The sequence below is a fragment of the Amphiprion ocellaris genome, chromosome 10 (assembly GCF_022539595.1).
Source record: "Amphiprion ocellaris isolate individual 3 ecotype Okinawa chromosome 10, ASM2253959v1, whole genome shotgun sequence".
In the NCBI taxonomy this organism is placed as follows: Eukaryota; Metazoa; Chordata; class Actinopteri; family Pomacentridae; genus Amphiprion; species Amphiprion ocellaris.
Window position 1 is genome coordinate 33,578,668 of NC_072775.1, and position 23,974 is coordinate 33,602,641.

Genomic DNA, 23,974 nt, shown 5'->3' on the forward strand with positions numbered 1-23,974 from the left:
AGTTACCAACCAAAACCTGATCTAATAGGTACGAAACCAAAACCGAATCCAGCAAGTTCCAACTAAAACCTGGTCAAACAGGTTCAAACCAAAACCGGATCGAAGAGGTACCAACGAAAACATGATCCAAGAGTTTCTACCCAAAACCAGATCCAGCACGTACAAACCAAATCCAATCCAAGAGGTTCCAACCAAGACCTGATTCAGCAGGTTCTAACCAAAACCTGATCTAAAAGCTATGAACCAAAGTCTGACCCAACAGGCACCAACCAAAACCAGATCCAACAAGAACAAAAGAAAAAACTTGATCCAACAGGTACCGACCAAAACCTGATCCAAGACATTCAACCAAAGCTGTACCTAGTAGATACCAACCAAAACCTGATCCAACAGATACCAAAACCTGATCTAAGTGGCTCCACCCAAAACCTGATCTAGTTAGGTGTCAATCAAAACCTGATCTAGAAGTTGCCAACCAAAACCAACCAATCAGATCAGTTTTATTCATATTCACCACATTTAAAAGCAACTAGTGTCCAGTTCAGTCAGGCAGCAGCAAAGCAAGTCCAAAAAACACTTTGCAAAAGCAGTTTGTAATGAATAGAAGAGGCAAAATTAGGATTTAAACAGTTACAAGATCAAAGTTTACCATAAAATACATTTTAAATACAAAAAAATAACGATGTCAAAGAACAACCAAAACCCGTGACAACTTGTACATCTTGAGATCTTTCTGAAGAAAATGTCAATAGAGGAGGTTTTTATTTCTGGACGGAGGCTGTTTTAAAGCTGCTGCTGCTTCTCAGATGTAAACATTTGAAGATTTTCCAGTTTTATATCAAAATAAACTCAACTGGTCCAACAACAGAAGTGATTTTATTCAGTTAATGTGATGTTTTTCACTATTTTCTGACGTTTTAAACCCAAAACCCTTAAATTATTCTATAATGTAGTTGTTGGTTGCAGCTTTATGAAGCTCCTATGATGGATAAATATGACCTAACTGGAGAGTTTTTGTGTATTAATGTCATGAAACACAAAAAACACAAGAAGTTTCATAAAAATAAACTTTGCAACTAATGAGCTCAACACAATGAAACCTTCAGACTGAACGTTGAGTTCTTCTAGAAGTTCTTGACCCAGTTGATGCTCAGTGCAGAGATAATTACTGTTATTTGGTCAATTCAACTTAAAATAATGATGAAAAACACTCATCACTGCATCCTGGACGTACTTAAATGATATATTTTATACAAAACTCAAAATTGGCGATCATGCAACATGATAGGAAACAGGAAGTAGGAGGAAGCTGTTGGACTGAAATCACTTCAAGTACAGAAATATAAACGTATAAATGCTCCGGAGGACATTTTAAAACCGTCTTTGCATAAAAAAAGTCATTTTTTTCCTGATTAATTGTGTTTTATTTACATTAAGTGGAGTCGGTGGATGGACTTTAACCCTCGTGTTGTCTTCATTTATGGGCACCAAAAAATATCGTTTCCTTGTGTGAAAAAAATCCAAAAATTCAGCAAAAAAATTCCCCAAATTTCTGAAAATTTGCAAAACCTTCAGGAAGAAAATTCCAATAATTCCTTAAAAGTTTCCCTTAAAAGTTTTATTTAAAAAAAACAAAACAAATTTGGCAAGAAAATTCTTGTAAATATTTTCAAAAAATGAGTAAAAATCTTCCAAAAAATCCTAAAAATATCTAAAATGATTCCATATATATCAGTAAAACTTCTAATATTTCCTTTAAGAACATTTACCACAAAAAATCAACCAAAATCCAGTGAATTTCGCTGGATTTTGGTTTATTTTTATGTGAATGTTCTTAAGACACATTTTTAACATTTCCTTTTTTCCACCAAAAAATGTTCAAAGATTTCCCAAAAATGTTGAAAATGTGGACATCAGAAGTTTCACTGTGAAAATAAATATTTTTCCCAAATTTTCAAACTTTAAACCGGGTCAATTTTCACCTGCAGGACAAGAGGGTTAAACCCCTGGCTGATCAGTGAGCGCCCTCTGCTGGCAACATCTGGAAACAAACAGCTGTTTTAGGGTCTTTTTAGGCTCTAATGAGGTTTTCTTTGGCAGCTGGATTGAATGTGGGCGTCCTTGCCGTGGGATCGTCCTGTTTTCTGGATAATAAACCTCCGTCTCTCTCCGTTCAGGCCTTGTTCCTGCTCTCCGTCCGGCAGCACGCAGGAATGCGACGTCAACACCGGACAGTGTCGCTGCAAAGACAACGTGGAGGGCTTCAGCTGTGACAGGTAGAACAAACTGTCAGATATCTGTGAGAATTTCACACGTTTGTTTTCTATTTTCACATTTTCAACTCATAAATCTCACCTGGAAACCATTTAAAGGTTCAATATCTGCAGAAATAAAACTCCAGTTGCTGTGAAACTTGGTGAGCCCAGAGACAGGATGGTTTCCAGAGGATCTGAATGATTAAATGAGTCCAACAGAGGACAGTTTATTAATTACTGGCTTCTAAAAATGGATCAAAATGCAAAATCAGCAAGGATGGTATTCATATTTTGTGTATATCTATGGATGGATCCATGTTTCAGTCGACATTTCACCAACTTTTGAGGCTCTAACATCAGTAGAATTCCATTTTTTTTCCCATTTTAACTCGTCAAACATTAGTGTTCGTCGTCGTCTATTCGTTATTTTTATACGTTCAGACTTAGAAGCTGCTTCCATGTTATCTTCACATTGAAATCTAACAACACATGAGGCTTTATTTGTCAAATGTTTTCATACAGATGCTGGAAATCAATGAGTTTTACTGGTTTTGTCGTCAGTTTGGTTGTTTTTGTGCTTGATTTGTGTATTAATGTGGCTCTGGTTGTTTTTGTCAACTTTATGACTGTTTCTGGCAGCATTTAGCATCTTTTTGTAGCTGTTTTGTTTATTTTCGCAGTCAGTTTTAGTTTGTGTTTTTGTGGTTTTGTTTTTCTTGTGTGGGTCGTGTATGTTTTTGTGGTCATTTTGCGTGTTTTTTTTTCATTTTGCATCTTTCTGTGGTCATTTTGTGTGTTTTTGTTATCATTTTGTGTGTTTTTTTTGTCATTTTGGTGTTTTTATGGTCATTTTGCATGTTTTTGTTTTCATTTTGCATCTTTTTGTGTATTTTTTGGTCATTTTGCGTGTTTCTATTTATATTTTGAGTGTTTTTTGTTTTGCATCTTTTTGTTGTCGTTTTTCATGTTTTTGGTTTAATTTTTTGTGTTTTTGTGGTTGTCTTGCGTGTTTTTGCTTTCTGTGTCTCTGGTCACTGGGTATATTTTGTTATTTTTATCCTTTTTGTGGGTATTTTGTGTGTTTTTTGGTCATTTTGCATGTTTTTATGGTCTTTTTGAGTGTTTTTGTTTTCATTTTTTGTGCTCATTTTATATTTTTTTCGTCGTTTTGCATGTTTTTGTGGTTGTTTTCTATCTCTGGTCACGTTGAGTATTTTTGTTTTTATTTTTATCGTTTTTGTGGGTTTTTTGCGAATTTTGTGGTTAGTTTGCATGTTTTTGTTTTCATTTCAAGTGTTTTCTGTTTTCATTTTGCATCTTTTTGAAGATGTTTTGTGTGTTTTTTGGTCATTTTGTATGTTTTTGTGGTCATTTTTAGTAGTTTTGTTTTAATTTTAGGTGTTTTGTAGTCATTTTGCATGTTTTTGTTGTCCTTTTGTATGTTTTTGTGGTCGTTTTCTGTCTCTGTTCACTGAGTATTTTGTTTTTATAGTTTTTTTGTTTTCATTTTGCACCTTTTTGCGGGTGTTTTGTGTGTTTTTTGTAGTCGTTTTGGTGGTCATTTTGAAGTTGGTTTTTGGTCATTTAGATTTTTTTTTCATTTTCAGTGTTTTTACATTTTGTAGTTTGTTTCAGCGGTTGTTCTGTGTGTTGTTGGGTTCGCTCTGACTGTTTTTGAGGATGTTTAGTGAATGTTGTAGTGAATGTTTGTGCTTATTTGAGTGTTTTTGAGGTCAGTTACATGTTTGTGACTGAAGTAATTCTGTGTCTCTTTGTTGTGGTTTTCTCGTTGTTTGTGGGAGTTGTTTCCTCTTTTTGAGGCATATTCTGAGTTTGGAGAGCAGAAGTGTTGGCCGTGGTTTCAGCAGCTGAATCTGACCTCTGAGGTTGGCTGAACCATGCAGAGACTGATGCTGTAGAGGAAGTGACGGTTGTGATGTTTCCTGTCTGTGTCCGTCAGGTGTAAACTGGGCTACTTCAACCTGGACCCCAACAACCCTCAGGGCTGCACCGCCTGCTTCTGCTTCCAGCACTCGTCGGTGTGCGACAGCGCCGAGGGCTTCAGCGTCCACGCCGTCACCTCGTCCTTCAGCAGAGGTAACGCCGCCTGCAGCCCGAGTCCGGGGCAGGAATAACCCGTAAACCTGAGCAGGAAGTGACACAATCGTTTCCTGTGTGTTGTCAGATGACGAACAGTGGACGGCTCAGCAGCGGGACGGATCCAGCGTCTCGGTCCAGTGGTCGCCCAGCGGACAGGAAATCTCCCTCATCTCAGACGACTACTTCCCCATGTACTTCGTCGCTCCAGGTGAGCTCACCTTTCAGTCTTTACGAGGATTCCTCGCCGATATAAACCCACGATATGTTTATCTCTAACCCTCCTGTTGTCCTCATTTACAGGCCCCAAAAAATATTGTTTCCTTGTCTGAAAAAAATCTGCAAAAAAATTCCCCAAATTTCTGAAAATTTGCAAAACCTTCAGGAACAAAATTCCAATAATTCCTTAAAAGTTTCCCTTAAAAGTTTTATTTAAAAAAATCTACCAAATGTGGCAAGAAAATTCTTGTAAAAATGAGTAAAAATCTTGCAAAAAAATCCTAAAAATATCTAAAGTGATTCCATATAAATCAGTAAAACTTCTGATATTTTTTCACATAAAAATCAACCAAAATCCAGCGAATTTCACTGGATTTTGGTTGATTTTTATGTGAATGTTCTTAAGAAACATTTTTAACATTTCTTTTTTTCCACCAAAAAATATTCAAAGATTTCTCAAAAATGTTGAAAATGTGGACATCAGAAGTTTCACTGTGAAAATATATTTTTTTCTCCACATTTTCAAACTTTAAAACAGGTCAGTTTTCACCCGCAGGACGACACGAGGGTTAAGCTCCTCACCGATATAAACCCACTTCGTCTTTATCTTTAAGCTTCATCTACAAACAGGATTTAAATCTGCTGCTGCTGGTGTCCGGTCGGTTCTGCTTCTTTGCTTCTGTCACATTTTCATTCACAGTTTGCTCATTTTTCACCCCAATCTAAAGTCCTGCAGCTCTGTGGAAACAGAAAAACCATGAAGACAGAGAGAGAAAACAAAGTTAGAATGGCGTTAATACAAAACATAAAAACAAAAGTTGGATTTTTCGTTAGTTATTTGACAAAAAACTGAAAAAACCTGAAATAACTACATTTTTCTAAGTGTCCACGTGTTGCCAACACTGTAAAATGTTGGCTCTGCACACATGAGATATTTAACTTTTTGCATTTTTACAGCCTTTTGCACACTTCTCCTCTAGAAACACATTTTTATTAGTTTTGTCTCCTCTCTGCTCTGTGGAAACACTGCCTGCAGTTCATTTGAAAACGTGAATTTTTGTCACATGACTGTTTGTCATAACTGAGCCAATCATGGCTCCCCGGTTACAACACGGAGCTCAGAATTTTTAGTTTTTTTTACAGAATCTAATTAGAGGAAGCAGTTAATTTTTAGTAAGTTTTTTAATGTAGGAGTGATTTTGATAAAATGTCACTTTAATATCGTCTTTAAGCTCGTTGATGCATTCAAGGAAACTGCTGGAAAATTGAATATCTGACCAAAAATGTGTTGTTTTTTTACAGATTCTTATACAAACAGCTTTTTAAAAACCATTTTCATGTAGAATAAAGTGGTTTTAATGTAATATCACAGTTTTAGGTTCATTTTCCCAACACGCCGATACGTCACGGATGAGAAGAACCGTCGAAAAGCTGAAAAATACAAGTTTTTCCTGTTTCTGGCTGATAAATGGTGTCACTTTGGTGATTTAAAAAAAATCTATATATAACCTGCTATTTAAAGCTGTTGATGGGTTTTGAGGTTCAGAGCTTTAACAGAACGATGTACAGCAGCTTTAGATGCCTGAAGAGGAACTAAAACATTTAAATATTGAGATTTTTCAGGTTTTTTGTTTGTTTTTACAGCACACTCCCACATGTTTATAGGTTCAGTATATGCTTGGTTTTTTTTAGCTTTTTTTAAATTGTCATAATGTCCATGTGACCGTGAGACTTTCTGACCAAAAATGTTTCTTTCTTCTTTTTTTTTTTTAACAGATTCTTACACAAACAGCTTTTAAATTGATTTTATTGTAATATCATCATTTTAGGAGAAGAACCGTCGAAAACCAGAAAAATCCAACTATTTTTCCATTTTTTTTCAGTTTCTGGCTGATAAATGGCATCATTTTGGCGATTTAAAAAAACAAAACAATAACGTGCTATTTAAATCTGCTGGTGGGTTCAGAGCTTTAGATCTTTAGATGCATGTAGAGAAACTAAAACACTTATATATTGAGATTTTTCAAATTTATTTTTTGTATTTTTGTGTTCAGTATGCTTGTTTTTTTAGTTGTGTTTTTCTTTACTTGACTGTGAGACTTTCACTTGGTTTGTTGTCGTTTTGTGGCTGCTGCCGTGTTGCCTTCAGGGACTCACCTGTAGCTCGTTTTGTGGCTGCTGCCGTGTTGCCTTCAGGGACTCACCTGTAGCTCGTTTTGTGGCTGCTGCTGTGTTGCCTTCAGGAACTCACCTGCAGCTCGTGTTGTGGCTGCTGCCGTGTTGCCTTCAGGGACTCACCTGTAGCTCGTTTTGTGGCTGCTGCTGTGTTGCCTTCAGGGACTCACCTGCAGCTTGTGTTGTAGCTGCTGCCGTGTTGCCTTCAGGGACTCACCTGCAGCTCGTGTTGTGGCTGCTGCCGTGTTGCCTTCAGGGACTCACCTGTAGCTTGTTCTGTGCTTCACAGAGAAGTTCTTGGGGAACCACATGCTGAGTTATGGACAGAACCTGACGCTGAACTTCCGGGTGGACCGACGCGACACCCGTCTGTCGGCCGAGGATCTGGTTCTGGAGGGAGCCGACCTGCGGGTCGCCGTGCCGCTCATCGCCCAGGGCAACGCCTATCCCAACGAGAACATGCAGACATACGTGTTCAGGTGAGGCGGCCGAGTGTCCAGACTGAACCGGGTTTAATGGTTTAAACCCAAACATCTGGACTGTTTTGGTTAATAACTGATCAGCTGGTTTCTAGACATCAGTAAATCTGGAATCAGACTTAAATTAACCTCAGTGTGGTTTTAATCTGAACATCAGGAGTTAAATTCTGATGATGTTTTGTCTAAATCCATAAATACGTTTGTCTCTTAATCTGCAATCTGGTCATTAATTTGTGTGATAATTTTTTATTATCATATTTTTAAAATATATTTTAATAGTCTTTAGTTTTGAATTATGGTGAGAATCTGTGTTAAATCAGATTATTTTGTTGTTTGTTGGTTATAATCTGTATTTGTAGTTTTAATGGACTTTGATGTTTTATTAATTCATGGTAATAATCTCTCTCCACTTTTGAATTATACAGTAATCTCTATTCATTTATATTAATTTATCAACAGGCTTTTAAACCTCATAAATAATCTGCTAGACTGGAGGAAGTAAAACTGCATTTTGTTTGTGATTCTTACTCTGTCCTTATCCTAGAATTTTCTACATTTTTAAACAAATTCTGATGATAATCTGGATTTTTTATGGTAGATTTTAATTTTTCTGTTGGTTCTGTTTTAGTTTCTGATGATTATTTAATAATCTAGATTTTATTTGGTCACACTCTTTAATTGTCTGGTTTAAATGATCCTGACTTGTTTTGAGCTGGATTATATTTGTGTGTTACTAATCTCTGGTCCTGGTTCTGCTCCTGGTCCTGGTCCTGCTCCTGCTCCTGGTTCTGCTCCTGGTCCTGGTTGTGTTCAGGCTCCATGACAGCACAGATTACCCCTGGAGGCCGTCCATCAGTCACTCCGACTTCCAGAAACTTCTTCACAACCTGACAGCCATCAAGATCCGCGGCACCTACAGCGAGAGGAGTACGCAACACACACACAACAGCAATAACACAAACACAACAACAACAATAACACAAACACACCTGTAACCTGCTGGTCTCTCCAGGTGCTGGTTACCTGGACGACGTCTCCTTGGTGACGGCCAGGCGGGGTCCAGGTGTGCCGGCCCGCTGGGTGGAGCAGTGCACCTGTCCTCAGGGTTACCAGGGGCAACACTGTGAGCAGTGCACTCTGGGATACCGCCGGGCCCAACCCAAACTCGGAGCCTTCAGCTCCTGTGAGCCCTGCAACTGCAACGCACACAGCGACGCCTGCAACGCGGACACTGGTAGGACTGGGAGGACTGGTTACTGGCTGGTTTAATAACTGGTTACTGACTGAGATATTAACCATAAACCAGACACTGGTAACACTGGTTTAACTGGTAGAAATGGTTTAATACTTGGTTACTGACTGGTTTAGTAACTGATACAGAGTTGTTTAAACTGGTTTAACAACTGGTTACTGACTAATTTAATAACTGGTATAAGGCTAGGATTAATATCTGCAAGAAAGACGCCCGGTTAACTGGGTCACTGACTGCTTTATTAACCAGTTTAATGAAAGGTTACTGACTGGTTTAATAACTGGTTTAATACCTGTAATATTAACTAAAACCTGGAGACTCATAGGCTGAACTGGGTCACTGACTGGCTTAATAACTGGTTTAATAACTGGGTTACTGACTGATTAATAACTGGGCTACTGACTGATTAATAACTGGGCTACTGACTGGTTTAATAACTGTGATGTTGACCTCTAGAGTCACTGGGTTACTGACTTGTATTGACTATTTAAGGCACAGACGCCTGGTTGGACTGGTTTATTGACCGGTTTTTACTAGTTCACCAACTGGTTTGCTGACTCCATGGGCTGGTTTCACTTGTTTATTAACTAGTTGATTGTGTGGTTATCAGACGGGTTTGTTGTCTTCTTCTTTGACTGCTTAATTAATTTTCTGACTGGTTCCCTGGTTAGTTTGGTGATTGGTTCTGTAGATGATTTGTTAGCTGCTTCTCTGACTGGTTATTTAGTAGATGTTTGTCTCAGATGTAAACTTCTTTCTGTCCGTCCAGGTGCATGTGACTGTCAACACAACACGGCCGGGTTGAGCTGTGAGCGTTGTAAGGACGGTTTCTACGGCGACGCCACCCAGGGGACGTCAGCTGACTGTAAACCGTGTCCCTGTCCGGCCGGAGCCACCTGCGCCGTCGTCCCAAAGACCAGGGAGGTTGTTTGTACCAACTGTCCCGCCGGAACCACAGGTACCGACCCAACAACCAGCAGGGCATCACAAATGAAGGTTTCTATGACAACAGCGATGTGTAACCGCCACGCAACCTCACCTGTCCGCAGGTAAACGTTGCGAGCTCTGCGACGACGGCTTCTTCGGCGACCCGCTGGGTCAGAGCGGACCGGTCCGTGCCTGCCGGGCCTGCAAGTGCAGCGACAACATCGACCCCAACGCCGTCGGCAACTGCAACCGCGAGACCGGAGAGTGCCTCAAGTGCATCTACAACACTGACGGCTTCTTCTGCGACCGCTGCAAGGAGGGTTTCTACGGCAACGCGCTGGCCGCCAACTCCGCAGACAAATGCAAACGTAAGAAACTGGTGGTGACGACTGGGAGAGTCAGGATGGATGATGTTGGGTTTCATAGAGTGGTACCAACACCTGATTCATGCTAGCGCTAGATTTAAGGTTTACTGCATCAGAAACTCAGTTTTTCCACATTCACACTACAGGTCAAAAGGTTGGGGTCACTTATGAATGTCCTTATTTTTGTAGAAAAAGCATTTTTTTTTTCAGTGACGATGACATTAAATGAATGATAAATCCAGTTAATGTGGTAAATGACTATTCTAGCTGGAAACAGCTGATTTTTAATGGAATATCTCCATAGAGGTACAGAGGAACATTTCCAGCAACCATCACTCCTGTGTTCTAATGCTACATTGTGTTAGCTAATGGTGTTGAAAGGCTACCTGATGATTAGAAAACCCTTGTGCAGTTATGTTAGCACATGGATAAAAGTGGAAGTTTTCATAGAAAACATGAAACTGTCTGGGTGACCCCAAATTTTTGAACGGTAGTGTAATTCTCTCCTTTCTTGTGTGTGTGGTACCTACAAGAATTAGTTTTTCAGTTTTGACCCAGTTTGAGGTCACAAACAGGAGAAATTTCTTGGATGTATCACCTCCCAGGTCATGTTACTCCATAGTACTTCAGTAGGAGGACTCGTTTTTGTTTATTAAAGAAGTTTCAGCTCTGATCCATGAGTCTTCCTCAGTTCTAACTTCCTGATGAGGAGTTTATCTGTCTGGAATCAATTCTCTGTAACAACTGGAGACTCAGGGTTGGGGTTAACAAGGTGAGACCTAACCCTAACCCCATGTCAAGGTGTGCTCAAACTGCCTGGGGAGGGATCTCAGGACTGCCTTATAAGTGACTGCCGAGTGGTGTTGTTACTAAAATAGAATTTTAGCGTTGATGGCTTCTGTCGCTTCTCTTTCCAAACAAATCACTTATTAGGTACTTATAATGCAGTCCTGACAGCCCTCCCCAGGCAGTTTCACCTGACTTAGAGTAAGAGTGGTGGTAAAACTGCCTGCCCTCCCTGCCCAGGCAGTTTCACCACCACTCCCTCTCTTCAGTCATGTAGGTAGCAGCTGAGTTGAGGTTTCTGACGGTGGTTTTCATCCTCAGCTTGTTCCTGCTCTCCGTTGGGGACGGTGGGTCGACAGACCGGCTGTTCTCAGGTCACCGGTCAGTGTCAGTGTCTTCCCAACGTGGCCGAACGCGACTGCAGCATCTGTCAGCCCGGATTCTTCAACCTACAGAGCGGCAACGGCTGCGAGCGGTAAGAAAACATTTTAAACTGTAGTTTATCAAACCTCCTGCTGATCCTAAATTCAGCCACCAGCATCAAATTAGTTTCTGTTTAGAGTCGACCAAAGTGCTAAAATGTCAGAAGATGTGCAACAACAAAAATATGTGCAAAATAGCAACACAGAAAACAGATTAAACTTATAATCAATGAAGATAACAACTTGTGAGACCAATTTTCAAAGTACAATAAATGTAAAATACTACTTTATCTAACAAAATAAGTTTACATTACAATAAGGTGACATTCAGGAGGCCGTTCACTGTGTTATTGTGATTAAATTAGCTAATAAGCTGCTGCAAAATAATTCTAACACTAGTTTGCAGTTGAGTAAAATATCTTCATAGTGTAGTTAAATAATCTGCTATTAGTTGGAAATAAAAAAGATATTTCCAAAAAAGGCTTGGAGTCAAAACCCATATTGAAAAGGTACTTTTAATTTCATTTTTGTTGTTTTATTACATTTTTCATTATTTTTAAAAAAAATAAAAATATCCCTTGTGATTGGAAGCAGTGGTGCAGGAGTTTCTCTGGAAATAATCTGTATTTATTTACATATTTACAGCAGAATAGAGGCTATTTTTAAATGAAATTATAAGAAAAGTTTCCAAGAAAATAAACAAAACATAACTTTGAGTCCAGTATTTGTAGAGTTTTGTATTTAGAGAGAATATATTTTCATTGATGAGGATTTTTGTTTTCGTTATGAGCAGGTGAACAGTTAACTTTTAAATCTGTAATCTTTAAATGATTATTATATCTTTAATATTCATCCTTGCAGACGTTACAACGTCCTATCCAAGTCATTTCTAGTCAAACAGCTAAAACTTGCAGCGTTACCGAGGGTTTGACAGATGTGTCGTTGATTCCTGATCTTTTCCTTTTATGGGCGTTTCCTCAGGTGTAACTGTAATCCGATTGGCTCCACCAACGGTCAGTGTGACATCACCAGCGGTCAGTGCGAGTGTCAGCCGGGCGTCACCGGACTCCACTGCGAACGCTGCGAAGGCAACTTCTTCGGCTTCAGCTCGTCTGGATGCAAACGTGAGAACAAACACACAAAACAACATTTTCCAAGAGACCGCAGGTGTTCAGATACTGAACAAAGATGCTGCTGAGATTTTACTGTTCACACGTTCAGGTTGTTTCTACACTCGTCTCCTCTCAGTAAAAACACTGCCTGCAGTTCAGCCGAGAACTATGAAAATTTGACCTTGTGTTGCCAAACATCAAATTCTACTGATGTCAGAGCTTTTAAATTGGTAAAATATCGACCAAAGACTGTATTTTAGTAGAAATAATGATCCATTCATTTCTCTACACTTAAGGGAACTTTCTAGGTCCTAAATACCACCCTCGCTTGAAGATTTTGCACCCCCCCCCCGCCCCCCCACCCCCCAGAAGTTATTCATGATTGTCATTTTGGACAGTTTTGGTACATTTTGGACAAATTCCAAGTCAAAATAGCTAAAAACTGGAACCTTGTCTTGACATTCTTGCCACACATCAAATTCTAATGATGTTAGAGGCCTTAAAAGTTGGTGGAATATCTACAAAAGACTGTATTTTGATAACGTGAACATGGAAGCAGTTTGTAACTTTGCACTTATAATAACATATAGACCTTTATGAACAGCAGTTTTGGTCTCCTACCAATGAGTCCACATCAACATTTAGTCTAAATTACAAAAAGCACAACATTTACTGATGTTAGAGGCCTCAAAAGTTGGTGAAATGTTGACAAAAGACTGTATTTTAGTAGGAAATATGGAGCCATCCATTTATATACACTTACAGGAACTTTCTGTGGTCCCATTACCATCTTTATTTGAAGAATTTGCAACTTTTTTTCCATTTTTAAGATCAAAAATTGTTCATTATTGTCATTCTGAACAACTGTGAGTCATTTTGGACAAATTTCAAAACATTTAGGACAATTTTAAGTAATTTTGGACGACTGTCAACTTTAAAAAAAAAAATTTTCTTTAAAAATGAAACGTCTTGCCATATTTGACACACATCAAGTTCTACTGATGTTAGAGCTTCAAAAGTTGGTGAAATGTCGACCAAAGTCTGTGTTTTTAGTCGGAAACATGAATACGTCCATATAAATCCACTTACAGGAACTTTGTGGGGCCGTTGTAAGCCTACTACCCTTAAACCATCCAATAATTCAAGATTCTGCCTCTGCTGGATCATTTCAACCATTTGGATCTGCTGGAAACCATTCTGTCCATGTCCTCATCAAAGTTAATGACAGTGGGAGTTTTAATTCTGGAGATGTTGAACTTTTAAAATGGATTGTTTGAGGGTGAAGGTACAAAATTATCAAAATTCAGCCAAGATGTTTTACAGAACCTAGTTTTGGGTCTAAAATAACGTGTAATAAGTCAACTGTGAACAATACCAGAGACATCGTAGCTGGATTCCGTCTGATTTGACCCAGTGGAGATGTTCTTCAGGATGAATCCTCAGTTCCTCGTTGTTTCTCTACAGCTTGTGACTGCGACCCTGAAGGCTCCCAGTCGGGTCAGTGTAAGGAGGACGGTCGCTGCGAGTGTCGGCCTGGATTTGTGGGAGCTCGCTGCGACATGTGTGAGGAGAATTACTTCTACAACCGCTCAGCGCCGGGCTGCCAGCAGTGTCCGTCCTGCTACAGTCTGGTCCGGGACAAGGTGAGGCGGCCGCTTTGTCGGTATTTTTGCAACTTTTTGTAGTTGTTTATTGGATCTTTGTTGGTCTTTATAGTTGTTTTGTGGGTCTTTGTGGTTGTTTTGTGAGTCTTTGTGGTTGTTTTGTGGGTCTTTAGGGTCATTTTGTGTCTCTTTATAGTTGTTTTGTGGGTCTTTGGGGTCATTTTGTATGACTTTATAGTTGTTTTGTGTGTCTTTGTGGAGGTTTCGTGGGACTTTCGGGTCATTTTGTGGCTCTTTATGGTTGCTTTGTGAGTCTTTCCAATTTTTTTGTCTGTTTGTTGTTGTTTTCTAGGTCTTTGTGGTTGTTTGGTGTGTGTATTTGTGTGTTTGTAGTGATTTTATGGGTCTTTCTGGCATTTTTGGGTCTTTTTATAAATGTTTTGTGTGCCTTTGTGGTATTTTTGTGTCTACTTGTGCGTGTTTTGTGGGTCTTTGTGGTAGTTGCATCTCTTTATGCCCGTTTTGTATCAGTAGTTGTCTTGTTTGTTTTTGGTTGTTTTGCATGTTTTTGTATTTGTTTACTGGACCTTTGTGGTTATTTTGTGTCTCGTTATAGTAGTTTTTTGGGTCTCCGGGGTCATTTTGTGTCTGTTTATTGTAATTTTGTGTCTGTGGTGGTTTTGTGGATCTTTGTGGTTGTTTTTGCATCTTTTTGTAGTTTATTGACTCTTTGTGGTCGTTTTGCATCTCTTTTTAGCTATTTTTTGTCATTTTAGTTAATTTGTGTGTCTTTTGAGTTTGTTTTGTGAGTCTTTGTGGTGGTTTTCTGTCAGTATTTCTTTGCGGTTGTTTGTGTGTGTAGTCGATTTGTATTTCTTTAAGGTTGTCTTGTGTCTGTTTGTGGTTGTTTGGTGTCTATTTGTGGGTGTTTGGTGTGCCTGTGGTTGTTTTGTGCGACTTTGATGTCATTTTGTGTCTCTCTTTGTTTTGTGTCTTGTTTGTGGTGGCGTAGTGGCTCTTTATGGTATTTTTGCATCTCCTTTTAGTTGTTTATCATGTATGAGGTTGTTTTGCATCTGTTTGCAGTTGTTTTGTGTCTCTGGTAATTTTGTGTCTCTTTAGTCGTTTTGTAGGTCTCTGTGGTTGTTTTGTGTGTCTTTGTGGTGTTTTTGTTGGTCTTAGTGGTTGTTTTGTGTGTCTTTGTTGTGTTTTTGTTGGTCTTTGTGGTTGTTTTGTGTGTCTTTCGGTGTTTTTGTAGGTCTTTTTGGTTATTTTGCGTCTCTTTGTGGTAGTTTTGTCGTCGTTTCTTCGTGAGTTAAAGTGTTGTGTTGTTTTCTCTCTGCAGGTGAACCAGCAGAGGCAGAAGCTTCACGACCTGCAGACTCTGATCGACAACCTGGGCTCGGGTCAGGAGACCGTCAGCGACAAGGCCTTCGAGGACCGGCTGAAGGAGGCAGAGCGAGCCATCATGGAGCTGCTGGAGGAGGCTCAGACCAGCAAAGGTAACGACGAACCAAAACCTGAAACCACGTCAGCATCCAGAGCTTCAGTTTATGTCTAGAAAATCAGATTTAGTCGTATTTTATACCGACTAAACGCTGTCAGAGTCTGCCCACATATTGCGGCGACGTGCTGAAAGCTTGTTGACCTCTGACCCTAACAGATGTGGACCGCGGCCTGCTGGACCGACTCAACGGCATCAACAGCACTCTGACCACACAGTGGAACCGGCTGCAGAGCATCCGCAACACGGTGGACGACACCGGAACGCAGGCCGACCGGGCCCGAAGCCGAGTCCGCGATGCTGAGAGCCTGATCGACCGAGCCCGGCAGGAGCTGGACAAGGCCAAGGACGCCGTAGGCAAAGTGGACATCAAACCTCCCGGCGGCGGCACAGAACCCAACAACATGACGCTGCTGGCTGAGGAGGCTCGAAACCTGGCCGACAAGTAAGACCCGGGTCTGGTCCAGAGATACAGAAACATGGTTAAATTAAAACAGCTCAGTAAATACATAAAGTTAAAAAGACGGCGCAGACACCATCAAAACCAGCAACCAGTTTGTTTATTAAAAGTTAACCAGCTAAAATATGTTTAACAAGTTTTGTTTCCTTCACTTGTTCTCCAAGTGAACCAGATTTCAGACAGATGAAAGTACGTTGGTATCCAAATATTAATTTTTAGATCCGAATCATTCCCCCTCTTCCCCTTTGGACAATGTCGCAGAATATTTGGCTCGACCAGTGGGTCGAATCTGACTGTTTGTCTGAACAGCAGCTCGGAGAACTCAGCCTTCTTGGAGTCAATGCTCTCGTGGGCAATGATGGAGGAACCTGGAGGGGGTGATCGGGACGACCAGTCTGCCTGATCTGAACCTGAACAATGTTCTGTTATTGGACCTCTGTGGTCGTCATAGATTGGAAATCCCTCATATTGAATTCTGGACTTCATTTTGTTTCTCCGCAGACACAAGATGGACGCCGACCAGATTGAGAAGATCGCCAAAGACGCCAACGACACGTCGACCAAAGCGTACAACCTGCTGCTGAAAACTCTGGATGGAGAAGGAAAGACGAGCCAGGAGATCGAAGAGCTCAACAAGAAGTGCGTCTGATTGTGGTGTTTTTGTTGTCTTGCTGGTTGTTTCTTAGTTTCTTCGAGGTTATCTTTGTGTTTCTTTATGGTCATCTTGTGTCTCTGTTTGGCCCTTTGGAGGCTTTACATTTTTTTGTAGTTGTTGTGCGTCTCTTTGTGTGTGTTTTATCACAACTTCTGGACAGTTGGATCCAGAGTTTCCAGATTCTCTGACCTTCCGTCCATATTTTCTGTCACTTCCTGTTCAGGTACAACGAGGCGAAGGAACTGGCCAAGAATCTGGAGAAACAGGCCAACAAGGTGAAGGCCGAGGCTGAAGACGCTGGAGACAAAGCTCTGAAGCTGTTCGCCAACCTGACCAGCCTCCCGGTGTTCGACACCAAGGCCCTCGAGGTGACGGCCGGCCCAGAACCCGACACTTGGAGTAAAAACATCTGCAGAACTTTAATTTAAACTGCTGTCTTTGCTTCTGTGTTTTCAGGACGAAGCCAGTAAGATCAAGAAGGAGGCGTCGGATCTGGACAAGCTGATTGATAAGACGGAGAAGGAATACAACGACCTGAGAGACGACCTGAAGCCTAAAGAGCTGGAAGTCCGCAAGCTGCTGGAGAAGGGCAAGAGTGAGCAGCAGGTACGGAAACGCAAAACCAGAGATGGAGGATTTATTAGAGACACAAGCTGATGTGAAGCTTCAGTCTCTGACGTCTGGGTTTTCTTCCACAGACTGCAGACCAGCTGTTGGCTCGAGCCGACGCTGCCAAAGCTCTGGCCGAGGAGGCGGCGAAGAAAGGCCGGTCGACATTCAAGGAGGCTGAGAACATCCTGGACGACCTGAGAGGTACCAAGTATTTATATTTATATCATCCACTTCAAGTTCCTGTCTGGGGAAATGCCTGGTTACTGGAACACCGAGGGTTTAATGTTCTGACCTGAAACCGCCACGAGTTAGACTGAAAATATTACAGATAATAACTGATGTTTGTTTTTTCAGTGAACCTTAAAGAGATTCATCATTTAATGTATTAAACTCTATAAAACTGTTTATAAACTTATTTATTAAAGAGTGTACTGTATATTAGAAACAACGTAGTGACATTGAAGTACATGTTCATTTCTTTAGTTTTCTACATGTTTAAAGGGTAAAACAATCATTGAAATATATAGATAAACATAAACCACTTAATTTCAGCCTTGAATTTACTGCTTTTTTTAAGGGACTAACATTCATTTAACAAAAATTAAAAGGTTTTAGCTTCTATAAATTCAAGAAAGTCTGCTTTTTTGCTATTGATGGCACTTTTACTGTGTCAAACTGCAAATTGAGCCTTCAATGGGTAAAAATGAGCCCTTAGTGGGTAAAAAAGAACCCAGAGTGGGTAAAAACGAGCCCACTCCAATTTTACATGCTCTATTTTAATTGATTTACGAATGTTTCAAATTTCATTTATATGAATAATTATTTTCTAATAATTTATCTCTTAATTAACTATAAATTTGGAGCGAATTACTTTAAGAGGGAAATTCATTTAAATCTAAACAATAACATCACATAAAAAATTATGTTATATTATTTTTTATTTGCCTTAAATGGAGCAGAGTTTTTCTATTTGGGGACATTTAATAGACAAATTAATGGATTTGCTCAATATAGTAAATTATAAGGGATAAAAACCAAAAATAGGAAATATAAAACTGATCAAATAAATTATCTGTAACTTTAAATAAATTAAAATCTGCAGACTGCATTGCTTCAGGAGCTTTTATTTCAAATCAGATGTGCATCTGTTGCTAACCAAAGCTGTAAATTTTCCTGTATTTCGTCTCTAAAAGCTGTAAATTTGACTTTTCTGGATTTTTTTCCCGTTTTCGTTCTTACATTCAGACTTCGACAAGAGAGTCAATGACAACAAGACGGCGGCTGAGGAAGCCATGAAGAAGATTCCCATCATCAACGCCACCATCATGGCCGCCAACGAGAAGACGAGGCAGGCGGAGGCGGCGCTCGGAAACGCCGCCGCCGACGCCCGGGAGGCCAAGAACAAGGCAGAGGAGGCGGAGCGGATTGCCAGCAACGTGCAGAAGGTAAAGAATCTGAACAACAATGATAATAATAGCAGTAATAATGTTTAACCGGTCGACTGTAAACGCCGTCGTCTCCTCGCAGGGATCCGCTAAGACCAAAGAAGACGCAGAGAAGGCTTTTAAAGACACAAACAAACTGGACGATGAAATCGACAACATGATCGAGCAGCTGAGCGCCGCCGAGCAGCAACTGGCCAAGAAGAAGGCCGAAGCAGACAACGACATGATGATGGCAGGAATGGTACGGACCGCTGTTAAAAACTGTTATTGTTGTTTTTTTATGATTTTTTGGCACCGGTGGAGCAAAATATCCCAACAGCGCCCCCTAAAGGACGTCAGAGTTTCAGCCTTGGCAATTTAGTTTCGCTGTACAGCACATTTAGCAGAAACATGTTTCAAATCCAGACGCAAGAAAGAGTCGTTTTATTTACTTTTAGTGGTCGTTCGGTTTCATTTTGGTGACATTCTTGCGTTGTACTTTAACAAACCTGTCAGCTAACCAGAGAACATCAGATCTTCAGGAAGGAGGTAGAGGCTGAATTGTTCCTGCAGTTAAAGTTCATCTACAGTTCATCAACCGCAGCTTTAATCTTTTCTTTGCTATTTGTATTAAATATCTGATGAGAACTTACAGCCAGTGGGTGGTTTGGTTTTTATCTGAGTTTTTAGATTACATTTGTGGACTTTTGGAAAACAGTTTGCGAAATTTTAGGCTGAAATATTCTTGGATGCTGTGTTTGATTTTGAGCAACGAGAAGTCAGTTGATGAACTCATTCTACATGAGGAACAGATGTGAACTTTGTAGACTAAAAGTAAGGAACACGTCAACTTCCAGCAACACTGAGTTCAGGATTCTACAACTTTCATAAAGACTCGGTTTCAAAAGTCTCCAACAGAATGAGTAAAATCAGCTCGTGGCTTCTTTTCTCTGGTCAGTTTTAGAAAAGTTTTCAGGATCGTAAAGTTCTCCTTTAAAGTGTTGAAACTGAAATAAATGGAATGAATTCTTGTTTCTGTCGTCCAGGCATCGGATAACGCGAAGGAGGCCGAGGATAACGCCCGCAAGGCCAAGAGCACCGTGAAGACGGTCCTGAAGATCATCACGAATCTGATGGATCAACTCGGTCAGAAAGAACCCGACGACTTTTTAGAGAAAAAACACAAATTCAGTTGTTTTAGATGAAAACAGGAACTGAAGCATCAGTTAAACCCTCTGAACACCAAGTATTCTGGGTGTTTCTTCACTCCTGTCGTTTTTGTAATACAGAATAATGTAATTTTGATAAAAAAAATTTCACAATTTCAAGTTTAGATTTGGTTAAATTTCCCAACCGAACCACGCGTTGGTACATTTAAGAGTCGACAGCCAGTGGAAAATCTAATGAATCTTTGTGATTTTACAGTTTCTGACTAATAAATATTGTCACTTTGACAACTTTTCAAAGTTTTTAGGGTTAATAGAATGCTGGTAAGTTTGTCTACAAAGTGTACAAAATCTTTCTTCAGACATCTCGTTTTGTCCGACTAACAGTCCAGAACTAAAAAGTGTTAAATTTACGACTGAGAAAGATTCAATATTTGACTCATTTTGCTTCTAACATGACTTAACATTTAGTTTAACTGCAATAATTGGTGCCCGTTAACTTTCTGTCAATCAGTTAGTGGATTTATTAACTGATCATTTGTAGATCTGGTTCCAAGGATCTCAAATAAACACCACATTTTTTAAACTACTTCATGTTCAGGAGGGCTTTTTGAGGAAATTAATGATTTATTTGAAGAACAATTTAACAAAAAAAATTAGGCTAATTAAACAGTTTTTGTGCTAATGGACGTAAAATTTGTGTTTTTGATTCTGCTAAATAGCAATTCAGGTCATTTTCCTGGTATTTTTGTCCTTTTTTATAGTTAATAAAACAGTTGTCAAATGTTTTATAATATTGGTCGGTTTCAGCCTCACAGTTCTTCTACTAAGAAGTCAAACTGAAGCTTTTGTCTCTGTTCTGTCTCCTCTGCAGGAAACATCGACAAAGTGGATCTGAGCAAACTGAACCAGATCGACGAGTCCCTGAAGAAGGCGAAGGGCAAGATGGCCGACAGCGATCTGGACAAGAAGCTGGCGGAGCTGAACGACGTGGCCAAGACCCAGGAGGACATGATCAACGACTACGACCGGCAGATCCGCGAGATCCGCGCAGACATCACCAACCTCAACGACATCAAGAACACGTTACCAGAAGGCTGCTTCAACACGCCATCTCTGGAGAAGCCTTAGCCCCGCCCACCACCTCCTAGGCCCCGCCCCCACACTCCCCCGCTCACGTCTAACACTCCGGCGAACACGCCGACTTTTACCAAAACAGTTTTTTAAACTTTTTCAGATTCTTGTCTTTGTTTTTCTTTTGCGAGAGAGAGCCAACATTTCTCGGCGTTCAGCGGAGAGAAGCAGCTGTTCTTGTTTGTCTTGAGGTTTTTTTGTCGAGACGCAGTGACGTGGTTTCGGTAGAATGAACTCAGCGGCGCCGAGAAGCCGTGCAGCGAGGTGGAGAGCCTCGGAGAACCAGAACCACAAACCCGACGTGACTGCAGCCGTCTGCTCCGACGCAGAAACAGGAAGCTTCCAGCCGTTACCCATCATGCCCGGCGACACTTCCAGCTCCACACTGTTTTAACGCCTTCCTCTTTCACACCAGCCATGTTTCCAGAACACACTGAAGGAATCCTCTCCTGTTTGATCTTCTTCTTCTTCTCACCCAAAGCTACGCGTCGACACAAAGCGGCAGGAACTCCTCCTTCCTACGACAGTATTTCACCTCCAGCAGGTGGCGTTGTTGAGTAAAAGCCACACAAACTCTGCTGCTGCACACGAAGCCTCCGAGTCCTGAAATAATCCGAGATTAAAACTCCACACGTCCGCGAAGTCTGGAAACAAGTTTGAATCGAGTTCTACCAATTTATCATCAACTTTTTTATGTTGGACCAGATTTACCGTCTGGTTCTCTGGATGTCGAGTTCAAGTTAAAGTCCATAAATTCTGGATGTTGTGGGAAAAAGATAAAATAAAATCTGTTCCTATGTCGCACATAGATGATCGTCCTTTTCCCAGAGATACAGATCTTCAATTGTGGAAACGCAAGATGAAGTTCTTGATGTTACTAAGATATAAGATGCACAGCATCCAAGTTTGTTGGTACAAAGGTACATGTTGTTAAAACCAAATATTAAGACCCATATGAAAGCATCCATCTCTGTGGGTTTCAGTTTATTATCTGAAAGTTCAAGATGTGATCTTGGGTTTGGATCTTGTGGGAACCAGATAGTAACTTGTGCACAAAAGGTTTCGTCTTGTTTCGAAGATCCATGTCTTCTGGGAGCCTGTTATCGTGTTGCGTAGAGAAGATCTCTTTTTGCAACTTTAGACCTGTTGGAACTTCCAACAGGTCTAACGTTTCAGGGAACAACATCCAACCTTCTGCACACAAGTTTTCTATTGTTCCCAGGAGTTCTGGGTCTTTGGTTTGGATCTTGTGGGAACCAGACAGTAACATGTGCCTCCAATGATTCGTCTTGTTTCTGGCAGTAAGTTCCCAGAGATCCAGAGTTTAAGGGAACAAGGTCAAGTCCTTTTCTTCCAGGTCATATCTTGTTCCCAGGAGGTCTGGATGTTGGGTTTGGATCTTGTGGGAACAAGATGGCAACTCATGCAGACAAGGTTTAGTCTTCTTTCAAAGATCTGCATCTTCTGTTCTGAAGATATGTTGCACCAAGTAGGTATCTTTGCAGTAAGTTCCCAGAGGTCAAAAATTTAAGGGAACAAGATCAAATCTTCTGTATACAGGGTTCAGTCTGTACCCAGGAGATCTGGATCAGGTTCTTGTCGGTGGACGGTAACATCTTTGGATTATTCAGGTGCAAAACGATCTTGTACATGATATGATGTTGTTCCCTTAAACTTCTGAACTTGCGAGAGAGATTATAGGGAACAAGATGAAATCTTCTGCACACAAGTTATCGTCTAGTTCCCAAGAGATCTGGATCTTGTAGGAACAAGATAGCGACAAGGTTTTGCCTCATTTTGACAAGATGCAGATCTTTTGCGAGCATCTTTTGTTGCACAGAGCAGATATCTTTGCAGTAAGTTTCCTGAAATCTGACATTTTAGGGAACAAGATTAGATCGTCTGCATACAGGTTACATCCATGAGATCTGAGTCTAGTTTCTCGTCCAGCAAGGTGACATCTGCAGATTAAGATACAAGATTATCTTGTTTGTGTCGGATATGATGTTCCCTTAAACTTTTGATCTTGAGATGCACATTTTAAGGGAACAAGATGAAATACAAGTTATCCTCTTGTTCCTCTGGAGTTTGGATTTTGTGTGTAAGTTGCTATTTTTATTCCACAACTTCTAAATCTTCTACTGGCAGTAAAGTTCCCAGAGATCTGTAGTTTCAGGGAACTAATAAAATCTGCTGCGCACGAGTTCAGTCTCATTCCCACAGTCTTGATCTTGTTGAAGAGGTTAGAAGTCAAATCTTCCGGGACTCGGGGGCGTCTTCAATCAGCTCTGACATTTCTCACCTTGGTCGGACACCATTTCACGTTTTTTAACACTACAAACTTAATTATTGTCTCCAGAAGTTGCTGCTTTTCACACATTAACACTTCCTTCCAGGCTCAATCCAACACTATGCAACTTTGTACATTTTGCGTAGCGAGAATTTTATCTGATACACTGGTGCTAATAATTATTTCAAATGTTATATTTTTGTGTGAATGTTTTTTATCATGACATAGAGTGAGGAATTTGTTATTTTGTGTAAATATATGCGTAAATGATTCAGGACTGGCTGATTTTTAAGAACTAAAAAACTCCAACATGCAAACAGCCGCGTTAAGTTCGATCACAATCAATCAAGTGAAACCTCCAGGTTAAATATCTATAAATATCTATGATAACGTCTGTGGTATGTTATTATAATATGCTTGCTTGTATACAAGGCTCCGTGTTGCTGCCTTATAGCGATGCCAATACTTCATTTGTGTTTTATTGATTCTCTGTGAGTTTTCACAAGTTAAATCAACCTAACTGATGCTTTTTTTTTTTTTGTTTTGACCCTTTTACCGATCAGGATGTTTTAAAGCCTCACCAGGAGCTCATTCAGTAGTTTTATTTAGTGTTTTTGTGCCTTAATATAAAGTCCCTACGAGGTCGTCCGAGTTTTGTTGTCTCACTCCGACCTCCTCGTGTCGGTACTGAAGCAGGGTTTTCTAGAAATCAGGTCCTTTGGTTTTAAAAACTCTCCTCTGGCGGATGAAGTCAGGGAGAGTCGATGTTCACGTCGTTTTATTTCTGCCTTTATTCTCCTCCCTCCATCCAGACGGCCGCTCTGCAGGCTGTGCAGCGTTCACAGACGTGATGTATAAACAGTATTTTAAGTTATAATGTACCCGTTATTTGTGTTGTAACCTGTAGACGTGTAGCTGCACAGCCTGCATCGTGTTTCCATCCCTGCGAGGACCTGAATCTAACCTGTTTGTTCCCACGTGCCTGTAAATCCAAACGTAACATTTGAATAATAAAAAATTACTACAGGAAACACTG

General features: G+C 40.3%; 1 protein-coding gene across 1 annotated transcript in view; it reads left to right on the forward strand.

Annotated features, from left to right (window-relative positions):
* Nucleotides 1-23,974, forward strand: part of lamc1 (laminin, gamma 1) — a 91,445-nt gene extending 67,471 nt beyond the window's left edge. Inside the window, exons 7-27 of the mRNA XM_023293278.3 lie at nucleotides 2,178-2,276; nucleotides 4,216-4,352; nucleotides 4,441-4,563; nucleotides 7,036-7,225; nucleotides 8,040-8,152; nucleotides 8,238-8,459; nucleotides 9,247-9,435; nucleotides 9,527-9,772; nucleotides 10,877-11,030; nucleotides 11,959-12,101; nucleotides 13,554-13,732; nucleotides 15,039-15,195; nucleotides 15,357-15,642; nucleotides 16,159-16,296; nucleotides 16,536-16,680; nucleotides 16,769-16,918; nucleotides 17,011-17,125; nucleotides 18,170-18,369; nucleotides 18,452-18,610; nucleotides 19,395-19,494; nucleotides 20,389-23,974. Of these exons, the coding sequence (XP_023149046.1) occupies nucleotides 2,178-2,276; nucleotides 4,216-4,352; nucleotides 4,441-4,563; nucleotides 7,036-7,225; nucleotides 8,040-8,152; nucleotides 8,238-8,459; nucleotides 9,247-9,435; nucleotides 9,527-9,772; nucleotides 10,877-11,030; nucleotides 11,959-12,101; nucleotides 13,554-13,732; nucleotides 15,039-15,195; nucleotides 15,357-15,642; nucleotides 16,159-16,296; nucleotides 16,536-16,680; nucleotides 16,769-16,918; nucleotides 17,011-17,125; nucleotides 18,170-18,369; nucleotides 18,452-18,610; nucleotides 19,395-19,494; nucleotides 20,389-20,645 (3,502 nt within the window). The 3' untranslated portion in view covers nucleotides 20,646-23,974. The remainder of the gene's footprint in view (nucleotides 1-2,177; nucleotides 2,277-4,215; nucleotides 4,353-4,440; nucleotides 4,564-7,035; nucleotides 7,226-8,039; nucleotides 8,153-8,237; nucleotides 8,460-9,246; nucleotides 9,436-9,526; nucleotides 9,773-10,876; nucleotides 11,031-11,958; nucleotides 12,102-13,553; nucleotides 13,733-15,038; nucleotides 15,196-15,356; nucleotides 15,643-16,158; nucleotides 16,297-16,535; nucleotides 16,681-16,768; nucleotides 16,919-17,010; nucleotides 17,126-18,169; nucleotides 18,370-18,451; nucleotides 18,611-19,394; nucleotides 19,495-20,388) is intronic.